The sequence below is a fragment of the Bipolaris sorokiniana genome, assembly GCF_000338995.1.
Source record: "Bipolaris sorokiniana ND90Pr unplaced genomic scaffold COCSAscaffold_9, whole genome shotgun sequence".
In the NCBI taxonomy this organism is placed as follows: domain Eukaryota; kingdom Fungi; phylum Ascomycota; class Dothideomycetes; order Pleosporales; family Pleosporaceae; genus Bipolaris; species Bipolaris sorokiniana.
The window spans coordinates 1,690,185-1,710,013 of NW_006911903.1; the positions used below are offsets into that span (position 1 = coordinate 1,690,185).

At 48.6% G+C, this 19,829-nt stretch overlaps 11 protein-coding genes across 11 annotated transcripts; 8 read left to right on the top strand and 3 right to left on the bottom strand.

The window, feature by feature from the left end:
• Positions 1 to 461: 461 nt before the first annotated feature.
• On the bottom strand, positions 462 to 3,010 carry COCSADRAFT_120696 (uncharacterized protein). Its single transcript, XM_007703342.1, has 2 exons — positions 2,120 to 3,010; positions 462 to 1,999 (listed from the first exon to the last, which is right to left on the bottom strand). Exons 1-2 carry the CDS (start codon positions 2,740 to 2,742, stop codon positions 925 to 927), a joined length of 1,698 nt encoding a protein of 565 aa, XP_007701532.1. The 5' UTR covers positions 2,743 to 3,010; the 3' UTR covers positions 462 to 924.
• Positions 3,011 to 3,517: 507 nt separating this feature from the next.
• On the top strand, positions 3,518 to 3,884 carry COCSADRAFT_182591 (uncharacterized protein; the record flags this gene model as incomplete). The annotated part of the gene is made up of 1 exon (XM_007703343.1): positions 3,518 to 3,884. The coding sequence occupies exon 1, from the start codon at positions 3,528 to 3,530 to the stop codon at positions 3,882 to 3,884; it is 357 nt and encodes a 118-aa protein (XP_007701533.1). The 5' UTR covers positions 3,518 to 3,527.
• An 804-nt stretch (positions 3,885 to 4,688) lies between these two features.
• COCSADRAFT_200936 (uncharacterized protein) lies at positions 4,689 to 7,118 on the top strand. Its single transcript, XM_007703344.1, has 3 exons — positions 4,689 to 5,525; positions 5,604 to 6,285; positions 6,421 to 7,118. The coding sequence occupies exons 1-3, from the start codon at positions 4,804 to 4,806 to the stop codon at positions 6,928 to 6,930; spliced, it is 1,914 nt and encodes a 637-aa protein (XP_007701534.1). The 5' UTR covers positions 4,689 to 4,803; the 3' UTR covers positions 6,931 to 7,118.
• A 468-nt stretch (positions 7,119 to 7,586) lies between these two features.
• Positions 7,587 to 8,450, top strand: COCSADRAFT_182593 (uncharacterized protein). Its single transcript, XM_007703345.1, has 2 exons — positions 7,587 to 7,940; positions 8,095 to 8,450. Exons 1-2 carry the CDS (start codon positions 7,715 to 7,717, stop codon positions 8,181 to 8,183), a joined length of 315 nt encoding a protein of 104 aa, XP_007701535.1. The 5' UTR covers positions 7,587 to 7,714; the 3' UTR covers positions 8,184 to 8,450.
• Positions 8,451 to 8,620: 170 nt separating this feature from the next.
• COCSADRAFT_92230 (uncharacterized protein) lies at positions 8,621 to 10,093 on the top strand (the record flags this gene model as incomplete). The annotated part of the gene is made up of 2 exons (XM_007703346.1): positions 8,621 to 9,781; positions 9,836 to 10,093. 2 exons carry the CDS (start codon positions 8,621 to 8,623, stop codon positions 10,091 to 10,093), a joined length of 1,419 nt encoding a protein of 472 aa, XP_007701536.1.
• Positions 10,094 to 10,259: 166 nt separating this feature from the next.
• On the top strand, positions 10,260 to 11,062 carry COCSADRAFT_340483 (uncharacterized protein). Its single transcript, XM_007703347.1, has 2 exons — positions 10,260 to 10,607; positions 10,685 to 11,062. Exons 1-2 carry the CDS (start codon positions 10,426 to 10,428, stop codon positions 10,959 to 10,961), a joined length of 459 nt encoding a protein of 152 aa, XP_007701537.1. The 5' UTR covers positions 10,260 to 10,425; the 3' UTR covers positions 10,962 to 11,062.
• Positions 11,063 to 11,075: 13 nt separating this feature from the next.
• COCSADRAFT_38212 (uncharacterized protein) lies at positions 11,076 to 13,216 on the top strand. Its single transcript, XM_007702913.1, has 4 exons — positions 11,076 to 11,616; positions 11,690 to 12,530; positions 12,608 to 12,778; positions 12,849 to 13,216. The coding sequence occupies exons 1-4, from the start codon at positions 11,163 to 11,165 to the stop codon at positions 13,069 to 13,071; spliced, it is 1,689 nt and encodes a 562-aa protein (XP_007701103.1). The 5' UTR covers positions 11,076 to 11,162; the 3' UTR covers positions 13,072 to 13,216.
• A 2,046-nt stretch (positions 13,217 to 15,262) lies between these two features.
• On the top strand, positions 15,263 to 15,593 carry COCSADRAFT_191544 (uncharacterized protein; the record flags this gene model as incomplete). Its single annotated transcript, XM_007703348.1, has 2 exons — positions 15,263 to 15,339; positions 15,389 to 15,593. A coding segment is annotated over exon 2 (201 nt), but the record flags the coding sequence as incomplete, so codon positions are not given.
• A 2,406-nt stretch (positions 15,594 to 17,999) lies between these two features.
• Positions 18,000 to 18,550, top strand: COCSADRAFT_38214 (uncharacterized protein). Its single transcript, XM_007702914.1, has 2 exons — positions 18,000 to 18,016; positions 18,079 to 18,550. The coding sequence occupies exon 2, from the start codon at positions 18,166 to 18,168 to the stop codon at positions 18,352 to 18,354; it is 189 nt and encodes a 62-aa protein (XP_007701104.1). The 5' UTR covers positions 18,000 to 18,016; positions 18,079 to 18,165; the 3' UTR covers positions 18,355 to 18,550.
• On the bottom strand, positions 18,542 to 19,246 carry COCSADRAFT_359697 (uncharacterized protein). Its single transcript, XM_007703349.1, has 2 exons — positions 19,084 to 19,246; positions 18,542 to 18,867 (listed from the first exon to the last, which is right to left on the bottom strand). The coding sequence occupies exons 1-2, from the start codon at positions 19,106 to 19,108 to the stop codon at positions 18,728 to 18,730; spliced, it is 165 nt and encodes a 54-aa protein (XP_007701539.1). The 5' UTR covers positions 19,109 to 19,246; the 3' UTR covers positions 18,542 to 18,727.
• Positions 19,247 to 19,411: 165 nt separating this feature from the next.
• COCSADRAFT_92168 (uncharacterized protein) lies at positions 19,412 to 19,561 on the bottom strand (the record flags this gene model as incomplete). Its single annotated transcript, XM_007703350.1, has 1 exon — positions 19,412 to 19,561. A coding segment is annotated over one exon (150 nt), but the record flags the coding sequence as incomplete, so codon positions are not given.
• Between the last annotated feature and the right edge of the window lie 268 nt (positions 19,562 to 19,829).

Consider the following 19,829-nt stretch of genomic DNA (forward strand, 5'->3'; position numbering starts at 1 on the left):
GGAAGGCGGGCAGCAAAGCTCTCCACTATTCTCGGTTAGTGGCCGGGTGCCACGGACCCTTGCCAACGGCTATGGAAACGCGCAGAAGAACGCTCTACGCATGCGCATTTGACAGCTGGCCTCTTGCACATTGGCCCTGATACAAGTGCCCTGTGCAGCTGTGGCATGAAACATAATCAATTGCCTATTCTGTATGTATCATCATGCAGCTCCTTGGACGTCGGTCTTGGGTTCACCATAGCTCCTGCCTTTATTGCGGGATACATTTACTTCTTACCTCCAGCACCCCGGGCATTCCCGCTAGTCCGGATACATAAGCACAACGACTAGTTAGTTAACTAACTACCACTCGTGGTTATGTAATGCCTTGCCATTGTTCAAGTTGCCATTCAAGGTCGACTCGTCAAACATAGCTTGCCTGGTGTATTCAATGGTCTGAACATGACGTTCAAAACGGTGGATGCGGCAACAGGCCCTCGCGTACATGGTACACGTCTCTTCAAGCTACCGGGTAGCTAGAGACGAGGTCACAATTGGAGTAATCAAATGAGACGTCGCACGGCCGCTGAAAGACAGGCAGACCCTTGGCATCGTCGCCTGGCACCACCCACACAGCCCGGTTCAGCCGCGCGACTCCGTAATTATGGTAAGCCTATTAGTCCCCAATGCCATCTCAAGGCTCCACGCACGCTTACAGGCGACCATTCTGTGAATTAACTCATGCATTGCCATTAATGACGGAGCCATTGCTATAGGCCCACGGATGCATTCATAAGCAACATTGCAATCGAGATATATATATATCAAAACACCGCCGCCTAGCCAGGCCGTCAGGTGCAACCCGAGTGTGTAGTATGCTCTTTGCCCCAGTCCTGTCCGTAAGAATAGTACAAGTCCCGAACGCCATGCGCTAAAGTCAAAGTCCTAGTTACTCCATGCCGCATTCCATATAACATGACCTATATCTCGTGCAGTATTTACTGTGTCAACCACCCTGCCTAACAATGAGGGCGGCAGCGGCTCTTCCTCTTCGTCTCCAAACGGCATAAACATGCCCGATGGTGTCCTTCGAAGTTGGCCACTTTGCAGCGATGCTGATGATTCGCTGCGTCGAAATGAGTAAGGCTCGGAGCCCGCTGGTGTACTTGATCGGTTTGTGCCGTATGCACTGGCAGGATCAAAATACTCTTCGCCCTCTTCGTCGTCCTCGGCAAGCAGAAAGTTCCGTGAGGGATTCGAAGGCTTCAGTGTTTCTGAAGATGGCGATGGAGACAGCCCACGCGGCTTCCAGAATCCAAGCGAATGTGATTGCTGCGTCTCGGGCACATCTGGCGAGTCGGTGCGATACTTGAGCGTCGTGGATGGCAGCTTGGCAATGGTCTTGTTGTCACCACTGATGCTGGCCGTCGACGCTGTGCGCGACAGCGGCTTCTTTCTACGTGATCGCTTCATCATGACGACGCCTTCGTCAGACGAAGAATCATTGTCCTGGTACTTTGCCCAGGGATTGTGGTTGCAGTCGTCCTCTTCATCGTCGGCTTCTTTGCACTCGACGGCAATGCACTGCTCTACCTTGTCGTCGAATCGGATGTGGCGCTTTTCTCCGTGATCCGGCGTGTGCAGCTCCGAGGTGGACTTTGAAGAAAAGTAGTCGGTTCCTTCTGAGAAGTGGCCTCGGGACAGGGTGGACGATGTGGGGAAGTCGGGAGTGACTCGGCCGATGATTGGTCGAGGCCTCCGCAGGTCCAGCGTCACACCGGTTGTTCGCTGGGCCTGCACCGACTCGGCCGCTTGCTGGACCAACGACGACGACGAGATTGACTTTTGCAGCATTGCCTCAGACATGCTCCGCTTCTTGAGAATCGGCTTCTTGACGCCATTGACAAATGAATTCGTCTTGGACAGGCGGCTTTGCGGCTCTGAATTTTGCTGTGAGAAAAAGCGGTTTGACGCGGGCTGCAGTGGGCCGTACAGCCATGTCACGTCGACGTCTTTCAGCCTGAGCGATTGGTTAGCCAGAGCACAGGACACGAGAAAAAAAAACCTGCAAGTAGGGTGCACGGATGGGGGTTGATCGACACCCCTGCCGTGGATGCCGATCGAAATCATCAGCACTCACCAATTCAGTGTTTCGGGCGACACCGTCTTTAGCTTAAACTGGGCCTTGGCCCACGTTCGCCACGAGGCATTTTCCAGTCTAGAGCGCTCGCCGTAGATGTTGCGGTGCTCGACAATGTGCCGCCACGATGACCAAATGTCTTCTTCCCGCCACTCGTACGAGAGGTAGTCGACATGGTGTGAGGGCTTCTTGCGCACGGCCGTGTCATCCTCGGACATTGGCAGAGGGTCCGGCGTGGTTAGCGGTGAGTCGGGCGAAAAGCCCTCCGTGGGCGAAGGAGAGGGTGGCGCCGGGGACTGCATCGAAGCACTTGAGGGTTTTAATGAGGCTGCATCCGTCGACAGCGTGCTCTTGTCGTGCTGGCGTGCCGAGCTGTAGTTGGGAAACGACAGGCCATCATCGTCGCTGCCCGAGTCGTCCGACTTTGTGTCGAGCGACAGGCTGCTGCAGGGCGTCGAGTAGAGCGACGAGGTGCGTGAGGAGCTCAGTGAGGGCGAGCGCAGGTCGGGCAGCGAGTACTGGTTCTTGCGGAGCGGCGAGTAGGCGTCGTAGGCGAGCGACGACGACGAGGGCGAGCGTTGGAAGGGCGCGGTGTCTCGGGGGAGCGACAGCATGGCCGTCATGACTTTTGGCAGGCGTGGAGAGCCTCAATATCAATCACAGGGTCTGCCACACGGCGTCGACAGAGCTGGGCCGCGTGGTGGTTGTCGACATGCGGCTCGGAGCGGCGAGGCGGTCCAGGTATATTTGGGGCGTTGGGACGGCGGGGAGAGATCGGGGAGAGGCTTCGCAGGGTGGGGAAGTCGTCGATGCCGGGGGCAGAACAGGGCAGGGCTTTGCAGGGCGGGTGAGGGGATTCATAGGCGGCTTGAGGAGGGAAGACTGGAGAATTGAAGGTTTGGATATGGATGGCAATAGTGCGCAAAGCTTCGACCCAGACCGTCACCCACCGACGCAGCGACGCAGCAGGCTAGCCGCAACCCCGCAAGCCCGGGATTGCGCCCTGGCAAATCGGACGCCCTTCACCCACTGCCCATACGCGTTGACGGGCTCCACAGCGTTGCGTCCTGCTATCCAGTAGCTGCAGGCCAGGCCTGTCCGCTTGATCGGCATGCAGCCCAACAGATTGAAGGACTCGAAAGCCTAGACCGCTGCTAGATGCAGTCGTCTTGACAACGCGCCTCGCCGCCTGCCTCTGCGCGCCCCGTGGCCGGGGGATGCATGTCGTACTGGATACGCTGCAGCGCCGCTGAGCGCCCCCCGACAAGGAGCGTTGAAGTCTCACTCTGTGCGGGCAGCCGGGCGACTCCACGAGACACGCGAGAGGGGCAAAGGGAACCGGTTTGCGCTGCCCCCAACGCCGCTCGAGCGCTGCGTGCAAAAACAACACCCGCTCCAGCTCGACGAGATGCCGCGGCCGCCTTGCGCTCCAGTCCAATATGCAATGCGACGCATGCCCGCCTCACTAGCCCTCGACCTAGCTTCTCAACACCAAGCCACTGCTCGCGACTGCGACACCGATACCCAAGGATATGACGAAAACCATCCACAGCCTTCTGCCAAACGCCTGCTCCTCCGCATCTGCTTCGACCTCTCGGCGTTGGCGAACCTGTGGGGAATGACGTTGAGGCCGCAGTGCAGTAATTCAACAAAGCAAATCCGCCTGCTATCGAGCCCGGGAGGACCCCGGATCCACCTCAAGGGCCCTTATCGGTGCCGTATCCTGCATATGCTGCGCCAATACGACATTGAGCCCATCAGGTAAATGTACATATCTGTGTAGACGTCCCCTCTTTTCATTCTCGACGCCTGGAGCGGGCTCAGCTCCTGCTGGAACGCGCGAAGAACGAGCCAACTATGGGGTATATTTCAGTGGATACGGCAAGCCGTCATGAATCATGACCGTATTTGAAGAAAAAAACCACTCATCTACGACCAAGGCTTTTCATGCGAGCTGTATTGCCCAACCATCACTCGTACTACTACACTCCCGCACCCATCCTTTCCCTCTTCTCCCGTCGAGGGCTCCCAAGGCGGTACATACTACTTTTCCCGTGTGCCATGTGTTACGTAATGCACGTTTCTGCTCCGCGGTCTTCGAGCCGCATTCCACGCGAAGCTGTTCCTTGACTTTCGGGAATACTCATGGCAGCAGTTACGGGTGCAGTTGAAGGCGATAAGGTCTGCAGCGACCATGGAACTTGTGGATAGACGTTGACAGCCCGTGGAACATTGTACGCCAGCCTTGGACCCACCCTGCGGTGGCGCCCAGACGTAGGGCTGATCAACCGTTTGGAGCAGCCACAAGTCTTGACATGTATCGACGATTGTATACACACATGTATGCACATTCGCATCTCATGGCGTACTCTCTACAAGGGGCGTCCACGCCCTGTGTGTGTGTGTGGCTGAAGACTTCTGCCGACAGATTGGTCAGCGCTGGATCGATCCAAGCGACAACTCTGCAAGGGTCTGGCACTGGTGCAAATGACGTTGGCTCGGTCTTCGTCGTTCTAAAACCCCGAATCGCGCGAGGCTTTCCTATTATTTCCAAGATCGTACTCGCGTGCGACAAGAAAGACAGAGCCACTGTTTCGTGTGCCGTTACCTATGTATATACTACATGCCGCCGCAGTGCTACCGTGAACGTTTGTTTTTCCACAGTCATCCAACGACAATTCGACATGACTTCCACCCACGACACGACAGCCTCCGCCAGGGGGTCCCTGCCAGAGACGAATGTGCAACAACTGCCTGACAAAGACCCGAATGTGTCCACCCCATCGAGCGATCTCAGCATTGCAGCACGTGACAACACAGTGGAAAGGGATCATCAAAACATACAGGAGAAAGATGCTGCCGTGGACGGCACTGGTGATGCGGCTGCAGCACTTGGCGCACAGGGCGATGAGCGCCCACCGAGAACAAAACTACAGATCGCTCTGATCATGTTCTCGTTATCCGTCGCAATCCTTCTCGTGGCCCTGGATGTCACCATCGTCACGACGGCCTTGCCTACAATTTCGGAACAGTTCAAAAGTGCTGCAGGATACACATGGATTGGTACGGCATATCTGATTGCTCAGTCGGCGGCTGCGCCAATCTGGGGTAAAGTCTCGGACATCTTCGGAAGGAAGCCCATCTTGCTGCTCACCAACGCCATATTCTTCGTCGGCTCGCTTCTCGCTGGAGTTGCCGTTGATATGGATATGCTGATCGCTGCAAGAGTAATTCAAGGCATTGGTGGCGGTGGCCTGACTATTCTGGTCAACATTACCATCTCTGACCTTTTCTCTGTGCGGGACCGAGGCGCATATTATGGTATGATCGGCGGAGTCTGGGCACTGGCAAGTTCACTCGGGCCGGTCGTTGGAGGACTGTTTACGCAAAAAGTTTCCTGGAGATGGTGAGTGACACTCATGCATGCATACATGCATGGCACGGTACATACGTGAAACCTGTACTGACTTTGCTCTTATCACAGGTGCTTCTATATCAATCTGCCGCTTGATGGACTTGCATTTTTCATTCTCTTCTTTTTCCTCGATGTCAGAACGCCCAGAACCCCATTGCGCGAGGGTCTCAAAGCTGTTGATTGGCTAGGCTCACTGGCCATGGTAGGCGGTGTCATCATGTTGTTGCTGGGACTAGAATTCGGTGGTATCATACACCCCTGGGATTCTGCAACCGTTTTGTGTCTCATCATCTTCGGGGCGGTGGTTATTGGCATCTTCTTCCTCATTGAGTGGCGGGTAGCACCCTATCCCCTGATGCCTCTCGATCTTTTCTCAAAACGGTCGAACCTAGCTGCCTTGGCTGTCTGCTTCTTTCACGCATTCGTATTCATCAGCGGCAACTACTTCCTCCCACTCTACTTCCAGGCTGTTCTGGGAGCTACACCGATCCTTTCGGGTGTCTATCTCCTGCCACAAGCGGTATCGCTGTCAATCCTCTCAGCGTTTACTGGTATTTTTATCAAGAAAACTGGTCAGTACCTGCCAATGATTTGGCTTGGCATGTTTATGATGACTTTGGGCTTTGGATTGTTTATCGATCTCAACGTCAATTCATCCTGGGCCAAGATCATCATCTACCAAATCATTGCAGGTATCGGCGTCGGACCGAACTTTCAAAGCCCCCTCATTGCTCTGCAAAGTCTCGTGCCGGTAAGTTCCTCCACCAGTCCGTGCCTCGGGTCGCTTATGCATACCTCAATGCGAAGCTGTACGCAGGGAGCGGGGTTGCGACCTTCCCCATGATTACTGCTGCAACTAGTACACCGATGCTAACAAGCTTTGCAGAAACGAGACATTGCTACTGCAACCGCCACTTTTGGGTTTGTTCGCAACCTTGGATCAGCAATTTCGGTTGTTGTGGGCGGTGTGGTGTTTAACAATCAGATGAAATTAAAACAACCAGAACTGGCTGCTACACTGGGCGCACAGCAAGCAGCAGCGTTTGGTGGAGGCTCTGCAGGTGCAAATGTAGGTCTCATCCAAGCTCTACCCCCAGCCCAAAAGTTCGTGGCAAGAAGGGCGTTTGGAGACTCATTAAGCACCATGTGGATACTATATGCTGCATTCTCTGCCGCCGGGCTAATAGTCAGCTTCTTGATCGGGCGTAATAAGCTTGACAAGCAGCATGAGGAAACCAAGACTGGACTCGAGATCGAGAGGACCAAGAGGCTAGAAAGGGAAGCTGAGCGAGCTGAAAGGCGAAAGAAGAGAGCTAGCAAAGGCTCACTACCTATTGACCCAGAAGTACAAGCAACCGACGCTGGAAAGGAAAAGGACAAAGAAACCACTGCATGATTTATATGCCATCAAATTCGGGGGTTTGCATTAGCGTTGCATCATGACCGGAGTTTTGTTCCATGAATTTGAAGGCTTTTGTGGCCAAAAGAATGTACATATCTAATACTACAGCATGATAGGCAGATGCTTATTTACATAATAAGATTAAAACTAATGGAGCGGTGGCTCTATCTAACCAATTTTGCGAGGTGTATATCGAGACCGAGGCTATCATCGGTCTGAGGGTCTTGTCCTCGTGGCTTGCGGGGACTGTTACATTGTAATGTGAACCTTTATTGGAGGAGGAAAAAGGAATACTATTCCACCTTCTGATAAGTAAGCTCATCTTAAGTAAAAAAACAATAACAACAGCAACAATGCTCATTGTGTCAATGACAGATGCAGCCCGGAATTGATCCTTGTACTTTACTGCATTGTAGTATCCATGCCTCTAAGTGATGAGCGTTATAGCAACAGAATGACAGTACAAATTGGAAGAGTTCCAACAGAGGTGATGCTACTAAACTTATCAGAAAGCGCGGTAGATTTATCTGAGAGCAAAAAGAAATGTTAATGACGATTATGCGTCGCTCGCCGGCCACAGGTGGTGATGCGGTGTCACGTGCACTGGCCGCCAATCGCAGCGGAGCCCATTCAAAGCTCACCAGCACCGACGCTCGCGCGCATCCGCACCACCGCCGACGCCAATTACCGTACCAGCACCGCTTGGATTGCTCTCTACAGAGTATCCCCGATAGATCGACGTGATTCATCCGCCCGCGCACACCTCGCCGCCGCCGCAATGCCGACACCCGAGTCCGAACTCTTTCTCGCCAAAAAGCCCAAGGTTGCGCCAACCTTTGATGGCGTCGACTACGAGGACAACAAAGCATTGAAGGCTGCGCAGGATGCCATTATCAGGGAGCAGTGGGTCAGGAGCATGATGGCGAGGTTAGTTCGAGAAGAGATGGGCAAATGCTATCGGAGGGAGGGAGTCAACCACTTGGAGAAGTGTGGACATTTACGAGGTACGCTTTACTTTCAAGTGTTTTGAATGACCTGTTATGATATTTAAGAGCTTGGAAGAATCGACGTGGGGGTCCAGGACCGACAACATGGGTGCCGAGATCCGTTGCAGAGTGTAAACATGGGCATGGAACACAGCTGACAATGGCTATACAGAGCGATACTTTGAGCTCCTCAAGGATGCGAAGGTCAAGGGATATCTCTTTGCACAACAAAACTACGTCGATGAGGCGCTCAAGCGATAGACGAATCCGCAACGAACGATGGGTGTACACATGATTACTTGTATACCAGGCGAGCCATGTTACCGAACAGCAACAGGAAACAGCACGAGGACAATGTAGAGGTCGGGTTTCTGGCGATCGACGGGCATCGTGAGGAGAGATGCGACAGTCTTCTTTACAGGCGAATCTGTACATAAGCGTGCCGAATGGGAGGCTGATGTAGCACGAGTTATAGGAACCCAATTCATAACTGCAATGATACAGTTTATAGTTATTTGAATTGATGTGATTCTTTACAAAATAATATACATACATAGGTGGAGCCCTGGCTATGCTCATTGTTTCTCGTAGTAACCTCTGGTCGTGGCATGATGAGGCCAAGGCTCCCTCACTGCACCCCCCACTACCTGCGTACCTGCATCGGCAGCTCCCAACCGTAGCAACCAACACTCAGCAAGATGCCTTTTCCGTTCGTGCTGCCGACTACATCAAGCATATCCTTTACCGAATACTTCAATAGCAGCACACATCCCTCACTACCAAACTGTGCGACCACTGCGCGGGGTGTTCTTCGCGACGTGCTAAAGCGGCACAAGCGCATACCGCCTTCCTCACAAGCATCCAACTTCTCAACTGTAATATCCGCGCTCAATGACTATATACCATATTTATTTGCACTGGACGCCGGTCTGAGTGGCACAAGCTGCGCGGGAGAAGAGATCGACCTGGTGCTGGTCAAAGAGCTGGAAGTAGAATGGCGCTCGACACTAGGATCCTCAATACCAGGGCGCGAGCCTGCAAGAGTCAAGCTGAAGAGTCTGGACAGTGAGCTGTGCTACACTCTGTCGACGTTGGCCTATGTATACAGCCTCCAAGCCCGAGCACAACTACATACCCTCTACAATGCAACCCTACCGTCCCCCGAACAGCGGGCAACGGCGATTGGTGCCGCAATGAAGCACTTTCTCGAAGCAAATTCTATACACACATATCTATTCAATCGCTCTGGGCAGTATAGTTCGCAGCCTGCGGCTGTTGACATTTCAACGGCGGTGCTGGGGGCGCTTGCAGAGCTCACCATGGCCGAAGCCACCCTAATCACGGTCCTGAAAGACGACCCCTACCCAAGTGTTGTGATAGAAGATAGGAACAAACAGAGCAAAGACTGGATGTTCAGGGGCGTGGAAATTCCCAAAGTCCGCGCGCACTTGTTTGCTCGGCTGTGCCTTGCTTCTGCTGAACACGCTGCGAAAGCCCAAGCTATGCTTGGGCGCTCAACAAAGATCAGCGATGATTTAGTTAAGTACGTGGATGATTTGAGACGGACTGCCAAGGGAAAGGCATGTCGTTTTCTCGCCTGTGACGCCGAGGCAGGAGGCAAAACTGGAGAAGGTATTGCGTGGTTACGTGGCGCGAAGAAAGAACTGGGGTTCGCAGCGCTAGGCGCAGAAGAAGATAAAAAGACTTCGGGTTTCTCTAAACTGAAAAAAGAGTGGCAAGAGAAGCGGGAAGATCGCAAGATTGAAAAGGGGGTAGACTGGGGCACTGATGCGGGAAAATTTGAAGAGGGAAGGATAGTTGATATGCTCCTGAAGAAGTGGGAGAAGCAGAACGACACGGTAATTCCCTTATTCTATGTACATCTACAGAAGCCATTTTGCTAACACCTGCAGGTTGGCGTTCAACTCATTCCTCCTTCAGAACCACTGCTTGCAAGTATGCCTTCGGGCCGAGAATATCATACGACAAAGATGTTTGTTGTACCGGCACTCGACGAGCATGCACTCGTCCGTATGAGGGCGCCTCCCGACACAAGTGAAGCGTTCGAGGGCAACGAAGACGATAGCGCAGACGAAGATGAGCGGGACACTCCTGCTGGAGCGTTTCCAGGAACAAAGGCAGACTATACTCCGAGTACCAGTTATTACTAACTGTCCAAATCTAAAATCCAGTCAATGTAGAGTCGATATCCACTACGGAATGTTTCCGTTGTACATCGCTCTTCCCATCGCTTTGGATTGCTTTGACGTCCAGGGTTGCCATATCTATCTCACCATCCAGGATAAAAAGTGTGATCTAACCATTTTACACATGCGAAAGCTTATCACGTCAAGACCCGAGCAAGCGCGTATTGCTTGGCTTCCAAACTGCCTATCTGGCTTCTCGCTATCACCAACCAATATTAGTGAAACAATAAGACCGAAGCTTATCACAACAGTCGTCCGACCACCACGCAGGAACTGGCATCACCTTAAACAACACCATGCGATGGAAACACACCCATATCCACTCCAGTACGCTGAGTCACAACGACCCTTTTGCCAAGTTGGACCTGATATCCTCCGAACAACTCGGTATGCTACAGTACGCATTTGGACGTAACAGCTTGGTCCCGTATTTTACATTGGGTACACAAGCCCCTAGTGTTTGTGTACACAGCTTAGCGTCCGTGGGCCCTTGACACACGAACCCTGGCGGCCGAACATTCCCCCCGCACATCACTGCAACTGATAAAGAGATAGGCGAGAGCGGCGCTATTCTTCTGCACCCAATCGTCTGCCCGCGTCGCTCTGTTATCACCGACCTCGTCGCTCTCAAAGAGGTACGCGTTCGACCACCCCGGTATCGCTGGGCAATGATAATGCTAAAATAGAGTGTGCACGACGTGCGTGGGTCTGTGTGGGGGATGTCCTACGGACCGCGCACATTTATACACAGTACGTAGAAGAGAATGGCTTAGTTTGGGAATACGAGCAGGGAGGACGCCGGAACTGTGCGTACTGTGCTGTGACGGGTTGAAGCGTATAGAGTACGTGCAGGTGTGTTAATTCCGCTCTTAAGTGTATAGGTAAAGATGTATAGTTATATAAATATACATTTTTCTTGGACGTTACTCCCCGAATTTATGGGAGACGCAACAACGTTGCGAGACGAGACCTTTGCACATTAGCCTTCTTACTTCTTTTTTTCCTCCACGAGTATACGAATGCGATAGGGACAATGGCGACGCTTAAGATCCGCCCTGTGGCCGAGGAGCCCGTGACGTCGAGAATATCGGACGGCAACATCCCCTACGATGCAAAGCAAACCTTCAACGCGGACGAAGAGGCGCTGGCAGCGTTAGGATACAAGTCTGAATTCAAGAGAGAGTTTTCGCTCTTCGCCACGTGCGCTGTGAGCTTTGCGATTCTAGGACTGCTCCCGAGTTTTGCGTCGACACTATTTTTCAGCATGGGCTATGCGGGTACCGCAGGTATGGCTTGGGGCTGGCCGATAGCGATGATTGGTATTCAGTGTGTGGCTATGAGCATGGCGGAGCTGTGTAGCAGTATGCCTACCAGTGGAGGAATGTACTATGCTGCTGCCGTGCTGGCGCCTCCAGCTTGGGCGCCGTTTGCATCGTGGGTTACTTGTTGGAGTAACTGGCTGGTGCAGATCACGGGCGCTCCTTCTGGCAAGTTTACACACATTTTGAACTTTGGAAAAAAAAGAGAGGGATAAGTTTTTCTGACTATGTGATATCTCAGTGAACTACGGAATTTCGTCCATGATTCTTGCAGCGGCGAGTATCACCAACCCGTCCTACAAACCGACCAACCTCCATACTTTCCTGCTTGCATCCTGCATCATGATCATCCACAGCGTCATCTCCTCTATGCCGACCCGGTGGCTGGCCCAATTCAACTCTGCAGGCTCGACTTTCAACTTCCTCGCCGTCATCGCAGTCCTCATCATGATTCCCGCCGGCACCGATCGCCCTGAGCGCGGCCTCTCGCGTTTCACTCCCTCCAGCAAAGTCTGGGGCACCATCCACCAGGGAACGTCGTTCCCGCCGGGCATATGCGTGCTCATGTCTTTTATCGGCGTCATCTGGACCATGTCCGGATACAGCGCGCCCTTCCATCTCTCCGAAGAATGCTCAAACGCAAACGTGGCTGCGCCCCGCGCCATCATCGCTACTTCGACTATCGGTGGCGTGCTAGGCTGGGCCCTACAGCTCGTCGTCGCTTACACCGTCGTCGATATCCCCGCTGTTGTTGCGTCACCGCTAGGCCAGCCCTTCGCTGCCTACCTGATGCAGTGCATGACGCAGAAGATGGCGCTGTGCATCCTCGCGCTGACGGTTATCGCGGGATTCAGTATGGGTCAGGGATGCATGCTTGCGGCGAGTAGAGTCACGTTTGCATATGCTCGTGATGATGTCTTCCCTGGAAGTAACATCTGGAAGGTGGTTAACCCGTATACCAAGACCCCCGTGAATGCTGTGTGGGGAAACGCCTTTATTGGCATTTGTCTTCTAACACTTATTTTCGGTGGCAATCTGGCGGTTGGCGCATTGTTCTCGATTGGCGGTATTGCCGCGTTTATGTGAGTTTTGCCCAAGATTCTTTTTTTTGTATTATAGGGATCAATCTTTCTTTGCTAATGCTTTCGTGTGTTTCTAGCTCTTTTACTATTCCCATTGCCATTCGCGTCCTCTTTGTCGGAGACCGCTTCCGACCTGGTCCGTGGAACTTGGGCAAGTACTCTATTGCTTGTGGCACTATTGCCTGCTCTTTTGTCGCTCTCATGATCCCGGTTCTCTGCTTCCCCAGTGTCACTGGCTCACAATTGACGTAAGTTTCTTCCTTTCTGTTACTACTATTTTCTTATTCACACACACGGAAAGCTGACAAACTCGTATAGCGCTAAAACCATGAACTGGACGTCCCTTTGTTACGGCGGCTCAATGTTCATCATCATATGTTGGTGGTTCATCTCTGCACACAAGTGGTTCAGGGGCCCCAAGGTGAACGTTGAGCACATGATGATTGGCCGCGATGCCATCGTGGTAGATGGCCAGGAAGTGGCAAGTATTGATGATAGTGATGGTGGCAATGTCTCTTCGGATAAGATTGTCAAATCATGAAATGATGCCCATTAATGATTTTTAGGTAGTATAACTATATCCAGTCTCAGGAAAATTTTCTTTTCCTATTAGAGGAATTGACATTTTTACATGTTGAATGGACACAGTCTGAAAAGCCCGCAGAATCATGTTTACATAGTTTGTTGGGACTGATGACACAGAACACACACCTCCAGAGTGACAGGTCATTGCCTGAAAAGTTTGATGAAAGGGTACCATGCGAATGGTCTCGATACTTGCTTACGCCGATTTTTTTAGTTCATTGATGTGAGCTTGGCTGACGATGTTGTCGCTAGAACAAGCCGCTTTTTTTGAACGGAGACGCGCGGCTCCCATGCTTTAATGGAACCTGTATGACACTAACTTTTGTAGTGCGTTACCCCTCACCCACTACTCAGGGTCCAGCGTATTTTTTGTTTCGATATAATGGAGGAGAACGAGTGACTTGTTAGACTTATTTGAGTTCGTGTCATTGTTCTGGCTGCGACTGGTCAGGTGTGCCAACACTGTCGTGATCAGGCTTCGTGTAACGCTGAACAACATTCAAGCTTATTGAAGATGAGATATAGCTGGTAGATGTCGAACGGTTGATAATTGCCCTGAAAATGGGCCCATAAGCACGGGGGCAATATTACGACCCGATTATTCTTAAATCATAAGTCTTTCCTAGCTTACTCGATGCTTCGCTACAGTGGCGATGGTCATCGACGATGCTTGATTAATCAGATCTTGTGTCTTTGTGCGCGGTCTCCATAGTGATGCAGTCTCCAGTGTATGGCATCCTTGAGAATTTGGTGGTCCAAGTAAAGCTGAGCTGTCCCCATCAGCTGAGGCCAAGTCTCACAGCAGACTTATCACATACAGATCAATCTTGTCTAGAGCGAGCTTAACTTAGAACTCATTAATAGTGCAAAAATTCCTAAAGAGGGACCAGAATCAATGAGATTCGTTCACAGAGTGGCTAGTATCCAAGGAAGCAATTGTAGCGTAGAATATTCGACTGCAACCACATCTCGAACAAGTCCTGGAACCGTTATCATAGCCGCCAAATTCATCCCTGATCCAAAGCCCTCATTCGAAAATCCAACATTGAGGTCACGGGGAATGACCTTAGTCTATGGCTCACCGCCCTATTAAGGGCCCCCCTCTCTGGACTATAACTTTGATCGCTCCTCTGAAGATAAGGCTATCTCTATGATCCACTAAACTACTTTTTCTAATTCTAGTATTTGTCTAAAAACGTTAAGTACCTCAGGTCTCAGCCTACTACCTTACAAACCGGCGAATAAGGTCAATGCGTGCGGATTATTAGATTGTTGCGCGATGTATGAACTTATTATGAACTATTCTCGTATACTAAGGCTGTATTCTAGACCTTCGTCACCCGAAATAAAGCCTCGTTATGCTTTCAGAATCTCTCTTCTGCTGTAATTACGTTTCCTGCTCTCGGATTACCGATGGAATGCGAATCAGAACACCGGGGATATCTACGATATTGAACTTCTCTTATGAGCTCACACTTGGAGAGTCCCAGCAACATGCAGAGGGAAACTAAACCATAGTATATTCTTGTCCTTTTTCTTAAGGTCTCAGAACACTCTACGTTAAAGGCCAGGGGTTTGTTTTGAATCACCACGTTCTTGTTGTTGATTTGGAATAATCCTTGTAATGATACCACTGTACAGTTGTAAAACAATGCACATGGTACAGTAGCTTGGACATTCGCCTAGATATATTCCGGTCATTTTAGAACAAAACCTGGTAGCGCTTAACAACTGCTCTAATCTCTGATACTATTATAAAATTTATATTTGATAACTACAGAATCTTGCTAAAAGTTGTTTTGAATTATGTGGTAAGGTATAGGGAGCTAAGACGCTGCTTACAGAAGCTAGCTGCTCAGCTCAAGCGAGGCCAGCTGCTCAGCTCGAGGGGAGCCAGCTGCTCAGCTCGAGGGAGGCCAGCTGTTCAGCTCGAAGACACTAAGAAGCAGCCATCGGCCTGTATATAGCTAAGTCTATAGAGATATGGTACATGAAGGTTATGCATGGTCATGGTGGCAGCGTGTAAGACGCAAGATTGGCTAATATGGCATCACATGAGAGAATATAGTAACTAAACAAAGTAAGATAAACATTAGCAGGGCGTCATCTTTGAGTGTAAATGATATTTCAATCCACATTCCATCAAGCCTAAGTGCCCTCATCAGAATTCTCTAAAGATCAAACACCCGACTTCATCAACTCGAACATAAACCAATCGCCCACGGTAAATCATGAAAATCTTCCTTGTCGGCAATGCCAGCTCACTCTGACAGAAAATGCTCTTCCGCACCGCCATCGTCTCTGGCCTTCTCGTCGCGCTCAGCATGATGACTGGCGTCGAAGCCAGGAAGTGTGCTTGCCGGGGAGGCTCGCCCAACTCACAGGCAGCGTGCCGTGCCATTGGCGCATCATATGGGTATGGGTGCGGTTTTGGTGGATGCTGCGTCAACCCAGGAACCCAGGAATCGAGGTTTAGGAGTATGTGCGCGGAACTCGGTTTTGAGTTCTTGCGGTGCAACGAGTGCGCGGCATGCTAGAGGTACCATTCTCAGGGAGTAACTATACATCTACCTTCAGACAAGCACAGAGGTGTAATAGTTAGAAAAATCTTCCTATTTATCTATAATTGCTCATCTAGACCACCTGCCAAAGCCAGACCCTTCCTGATCCTACTTCCATGCCTACTTAAGCCTCACTCACAGCTAATCTTGACGGTCGATACTCAGAGGGTATTCACAGTATATTACTACCAGCGCACATAACCTAGTTGCGATTCAAACTTATGCTAGCACCCTAGTACTGCAGTTTCAATACTACAACGTTAACACAGTCTGTAACCTAGGAGCTAGAGATAGTGATAGTGCCTATTTCTGTATAGAGTAAAGCACCAGTAGAATTGAAAGACAAGTACAAAAGAGATGTGCTATATAATAGCTTTTAATATAGTTATGTATTAAATATTAAAGCATCTATTATTTAGTTTGTTATAGAGTGAAGGAAATTAGTCATTACTACTACTACTACTACTACTACTACTACTACTACTACTCGTATTTTGGTGGTCAAGGCGGTGAAACCTAACTGCGGGGTCTCTTGGTAGTATTAGTGAATGAGGGAAGGGTTGGGGGGATAGTATATTAACAAGAAGAAACACTACTGTAGAGTAAATAAGTTTATAAAGGAAGGGGAGTATATACTATACCGAAACCAATGTAAGCGAAACTCACTAACAGTAAGAAACAAAAAATACAAGAGGTTTAGTATTGATAAGCGCGGATAGTAAGAAAACTATGTAAGGTCACTTGCAGCATGTAAATCCAGTCCTTATATATATGTTTTTGGCTCCAGCCTTCCAAGACACATTTTTGTGAAAAGAAATCATTAATTTATTAAAACTAAGTATAGCACATAACTCTCCAACTCCATCTATTGACCCTGTTATGCACCTGTACTGCCACCACGAGCGATATAAGTCCGCGACTCTATCCTACACCTGCTTATCTCTCTTCACCGCTGCCGCCGCTACGACGACCTCTTCCTTATTCAACCTAACGATTAATTTTTCCTAAAATGACTATAAAATTATCCCTACCTATTTCTTGCTATCTTTACTCTAGAAATATATACTAATTCCTTCTACTTCTTAGTTAAATATAGAGTAGTAATAGCTTCGTATATACGTTGCATATCTTTCTGAAGCTTTCACTAAGTAGTAGTACTAGGCTTATCCCTATGTTACACGGGGTTAGGTACTAATACTTCCCTAGACTTATTCTAGGTTAGAGTAAGTATAGTTATTTAAAAAGCTCTTTAATAATTTATCTAGTAATATAGTAGAGTAGCGTGTTACAAGTAACAAGAAGGATTCTCTCCTTAACAAATGACGAGATGGCTGAAGGCCTAGGGACGTCCACGTTAGAAGGAAATGATCAACGCGGGGCGTCGATCACGTGACTTAGCATCCCGCTAAGGTATAGCCTCCGGGAGGCTACTGCATAAAGGGAAGCCAACGTCCTCCTAAACCTCCCGCCAAGATAGGATGTTAGGAGGACAGGACTAGAAGTAATAAGGATATAAGGATAGATAGATTTTATTATTTACTCTTATTATAGTGAACTTAAATTATACTTTCTTACTAGTATCTTTACTTAATAAGATTGTCATAAGTTAGTCTATTAAATAGATTAGTCTTATTAAACCCTTCTTAAGCACGCTAACTCTACTGCATCGCTAGACAAGCCTCACGGAATACTAACGTAATACTCACCTGCCTTAGTGCGGACTAGAATAGAGAAGTATAGACCTATACCTGTTACACGGGGTTGGGTGCTGATACTTCTCTAAGCTCGATCCGGGTTAGGGCGAGTAAGGATGTGTGAATAGCGCCGTGAGGTAGTTGTCTGGCGATGCAGTGGAGTGGGCGTGCTTATAAGATAGATAACAATAGGTTTGACAATTCCTAATCTATATCGAATAGACTAACAAGTATTAATCTTGTGAAGTTGAGTAACTAGTAAGAAAGTACAATTTGAGTTAACCACAACGAGAGTAATAATGAAATCCATCCATCCTTATATCCTCATTGCTTCTAGTCCTGATATCTGGCCAAGCCCTTGACATCTCTGATGTTACTGGCATCTCTAGATGTCCTAGCATCTCCTGAGGGTCTGGCATCTCTAGATGTCCTGTCTTGGCGAGATGCTAAATTACGTGATCAGCGCCCCGCGTTGATTATTACCTTCTGACGTGGACGTCCATAGGCCTTCCGCCGTCTCGTTATTTGTTAAGGAGAGAATCCTTCTTATTACTTATAATATTACCTCCCCTCTTAGGGCTATCGTCTTGATACCCTAGAATTTCGTTTTCCCGTGCCGCGTGTTGAGACGCCGGCTGCATATAAGGTCAGAGCCCGTCCACTCGTTGTAGCCGTCTCTGCCTCGTAGCCTTCCTAACTATACCTAAGGTTTAAAAACCCCGTGCCCTACGTCCTCAAACTTTGACTAAGTAGAAGCGTTCCCGGGCCGCCCGCGTAGAGTAAGAGGGCCTTAAAATGGAGTTTCGCTGTAAGCGTTATAAAGAGAAGAAGTTACGTTATTTTATAGAGACGACGACGGGTCGTTGCGCTAGTTGCATTTTTGTTAGTACTAAGTATAGTCTTTTTGTTTCTAAAGAAGAGTGGGAGAAAGTTCGAGAGGAACGTGAAGAACGAGAACTGGCTGTGGCTCGTCTTAAGGTATAGCTGTCTTAATAGAAGCTGGAGCTTCTAGAAGTAAAGAAGCGTGAACGGATTTTCGTGCGTCGCGATCTTATAATTCTTACTATTTAAGATCGTGCGAAAGAGTAGACTGAGGGGAGCTTAGCCCCTAGGGGTACGGGCCTTTCTATTGTCGAACCATCGCTATTTAAACTATTGGCTGATCTGGGCTAGTTATAGGCTGACTTCTTTAATTCTTCTTTTAATTATTCCTTTCTCTTCGAGGGGCTTCCCCTCGCTTCTCTAGGTACTTCTAGTAGTATTTACGTACTAGTGACTTATAGTTCGTTAGGTTTCCTTTAGGTTCCTAAGTATTGTGGTTTTTAGGCTATTCTTGCTACTTAACTAAGTACTTCTACTAACTACTAATTTTCCGTAGGTTCTTGATTTCCTCGATCTTGTACTCGTCGTCTTTGAGCTCTATATCTATTACTAGCTTAGTATCTAGAGGTGCTAGTTCTAGGAGTTTTTTATAAAAGATAGGGTAGATTCGTATACCTTATAGAAGTTTTAACTTATAGTTTACTTTTCCTATTTTCTCTAGAATTTCGAACAGTTCTATTTAGAGGTTGTCTAATTTTCTGTATAGTCGTTTAGTTTTTAGGTTTTATCTTAATAAGAAAACTTTGTCCCTCTTCTTAAAGGTTAGTCTCTTAATTCTTAGTTTATTTGCTGCTTTAGATGTTATGAGGTTTTATTAAGCTATATTCTTACTTAATTCTTCGTGCAATTCTCGCATAAGCTTCGCTTTATTATCTGCTCCTACTACGATACTTTTAATGTCCTTTAGATTCTAATAAGTAGTTAGCTTATATCTATAGTTCGCGTAGTGCGGCGAATGCTTCGTCGTTACTAATTTTGTACTGTTATAGGCTAATTACGCTGTTAGTAGTAGTTTTACTTAGTTATCCTATAACTTATTAGCGTATATCCGTAGATACTATTCTAATGTCTAGTTCATTCGTTCCGTCTAGCCGTCTATTTCCAGGTGAAAGCTTGTTAAAAGCTTCTTCTTAATATCTAACTTTACTAGGAATGTACTCTAGTATTTAGACGTAAATAGTTTATTATAATTAGTAATAAACTCTTTAGGTATTCTATACTCTAATACTAATGCTTTAGTAACTTCGTACGCGTATTTGTCTACCGTAATAGTCTCTTCTATAGGTATAAATTTTACTATCTTAGTTAATTAGTCTACGATTACTAAGATTATGTCGCAAAATTGGGCTAATCTTAGTTCTAATAATTTTAGGAGCTTCACTATAAAGTCTATTATTATACTTATCTATAGTCTAGACGGTGGCTATAGGGGTTGTAATAGGCTGTAGAGCTTATATCTCTTAGGCTTGTTCTGGTGATATGCTAAATAGTTGCCTAGTATTTCCTGCACCTTCGTACGTATACGTAGTATTGTAAACATCTTAGCTATTATTATTATTATTATTATTTTGGTTTTA

Bases quoted from the DNA above. Each gene is read 5' to 3' on its own strand.
- COCSADRAFT_182593 (XM_007703345.1), top strand. From the start codon at position 7,715: ATGCCGACACCCGAGTCCGAACTCTTTCTCGCCAAAAAGCCCAAGGTT. The intron at 7,941-8,094 runs GTACGCTTTACT...ATGGCTATACAG, and splicing joins GAAGTGTGGACATTTACGAG to AGCGATACTTTGAGCTCCTC.
- COCSADRAFT_38214 (XM_007702914.1), top strand. From the start codon at position 18,166: ATGGAGTTTCGCTGTAAGCGTTATAAAGAGAAGAAGTTACGTTATTTT.
- COCSADRAFT_200936 (XM_007703344.1), top strand. From the start codon at position 4,804: ATGACTTCCACCCACGACACGACAGCCTCCGCCAGGGGGTCCCTGCCA. The intron at 5,526-5,603 runs GTGAGTGACACT...CTCTTATCACAG, and splicing joins CAAAAAGTTTCCTGGAGATG to GTGCTTCTATATCAATCTGC. The intron at 6,286-6,420 runs GTAAGTTCCTCC...CAAGCTTTGCAG, and splicing joins CTCTGCAAAGTCTCGTGCCG to AAACGAGACATTGCTACTGC.
- COCSADRAFT_38212 (XM_007702913.1), top strand. From the start codon at position 11,163: ATGGCGACGCTTAAGATCCGCCCTGTGGCCGAGGAGCCCGTGACGTCG. The intron at 11,617-11,689 runs GCAAGTTTACAC...GTGATATCTCAG, and splicing joins GATCACGGGCGCTCCTTCTG to TGAACTACGGAATTTCGTCC. The intron at 12,531-12,607 runs GTGAGTTTTGCC...GTGTGTTTCTAG, and splicing joins GGCGGTATTGCCGCGTTTAT to CTCTTTTACTATTCCCATTG.
- COCSADRAFT_340483 (XM_007703347.1), top strand. From the start codon at position 10,426: ATGCGATGGAAACACACCCATATCCACTCCAGTACGCTGAGTCACAAC. The intron at 10,608-10,684 runs GTCCGTGGGCCC...ATAAAGAGATAG, and splicing joins GTTTGTGTACACAGCTTAGC to GCGAGAGCGGCGCTATTCTT.
- COCSADRAFT_359697 (XM_007703349.1), bottom strand. From the start codon at position 19,108: ATGCGAGAATTGCACGAAGAATTAA. The intron at 18,868-19,083 runs GTAAGAATATAG...AACTTCTATAAG, and splicing joins AGAATTGCACGAAGAATTAA to GTATACGAATCTACCCTATC.
- COCSADRAFT_120696 (XM_007703342.1), bottom strand. From the start codon at position 2,742: ATGACGGCCATGCTGTCGCTCCCCCGAGACACCGCGCCCTTCCAACGC. The intron at 2,000-2,119 runs GTGAGTGCTGAT...CCAATCGCTCAG, and splicing joins TCGCCCGAAACACTGAATTG to GCTGAAAGACGTCGACGTGA.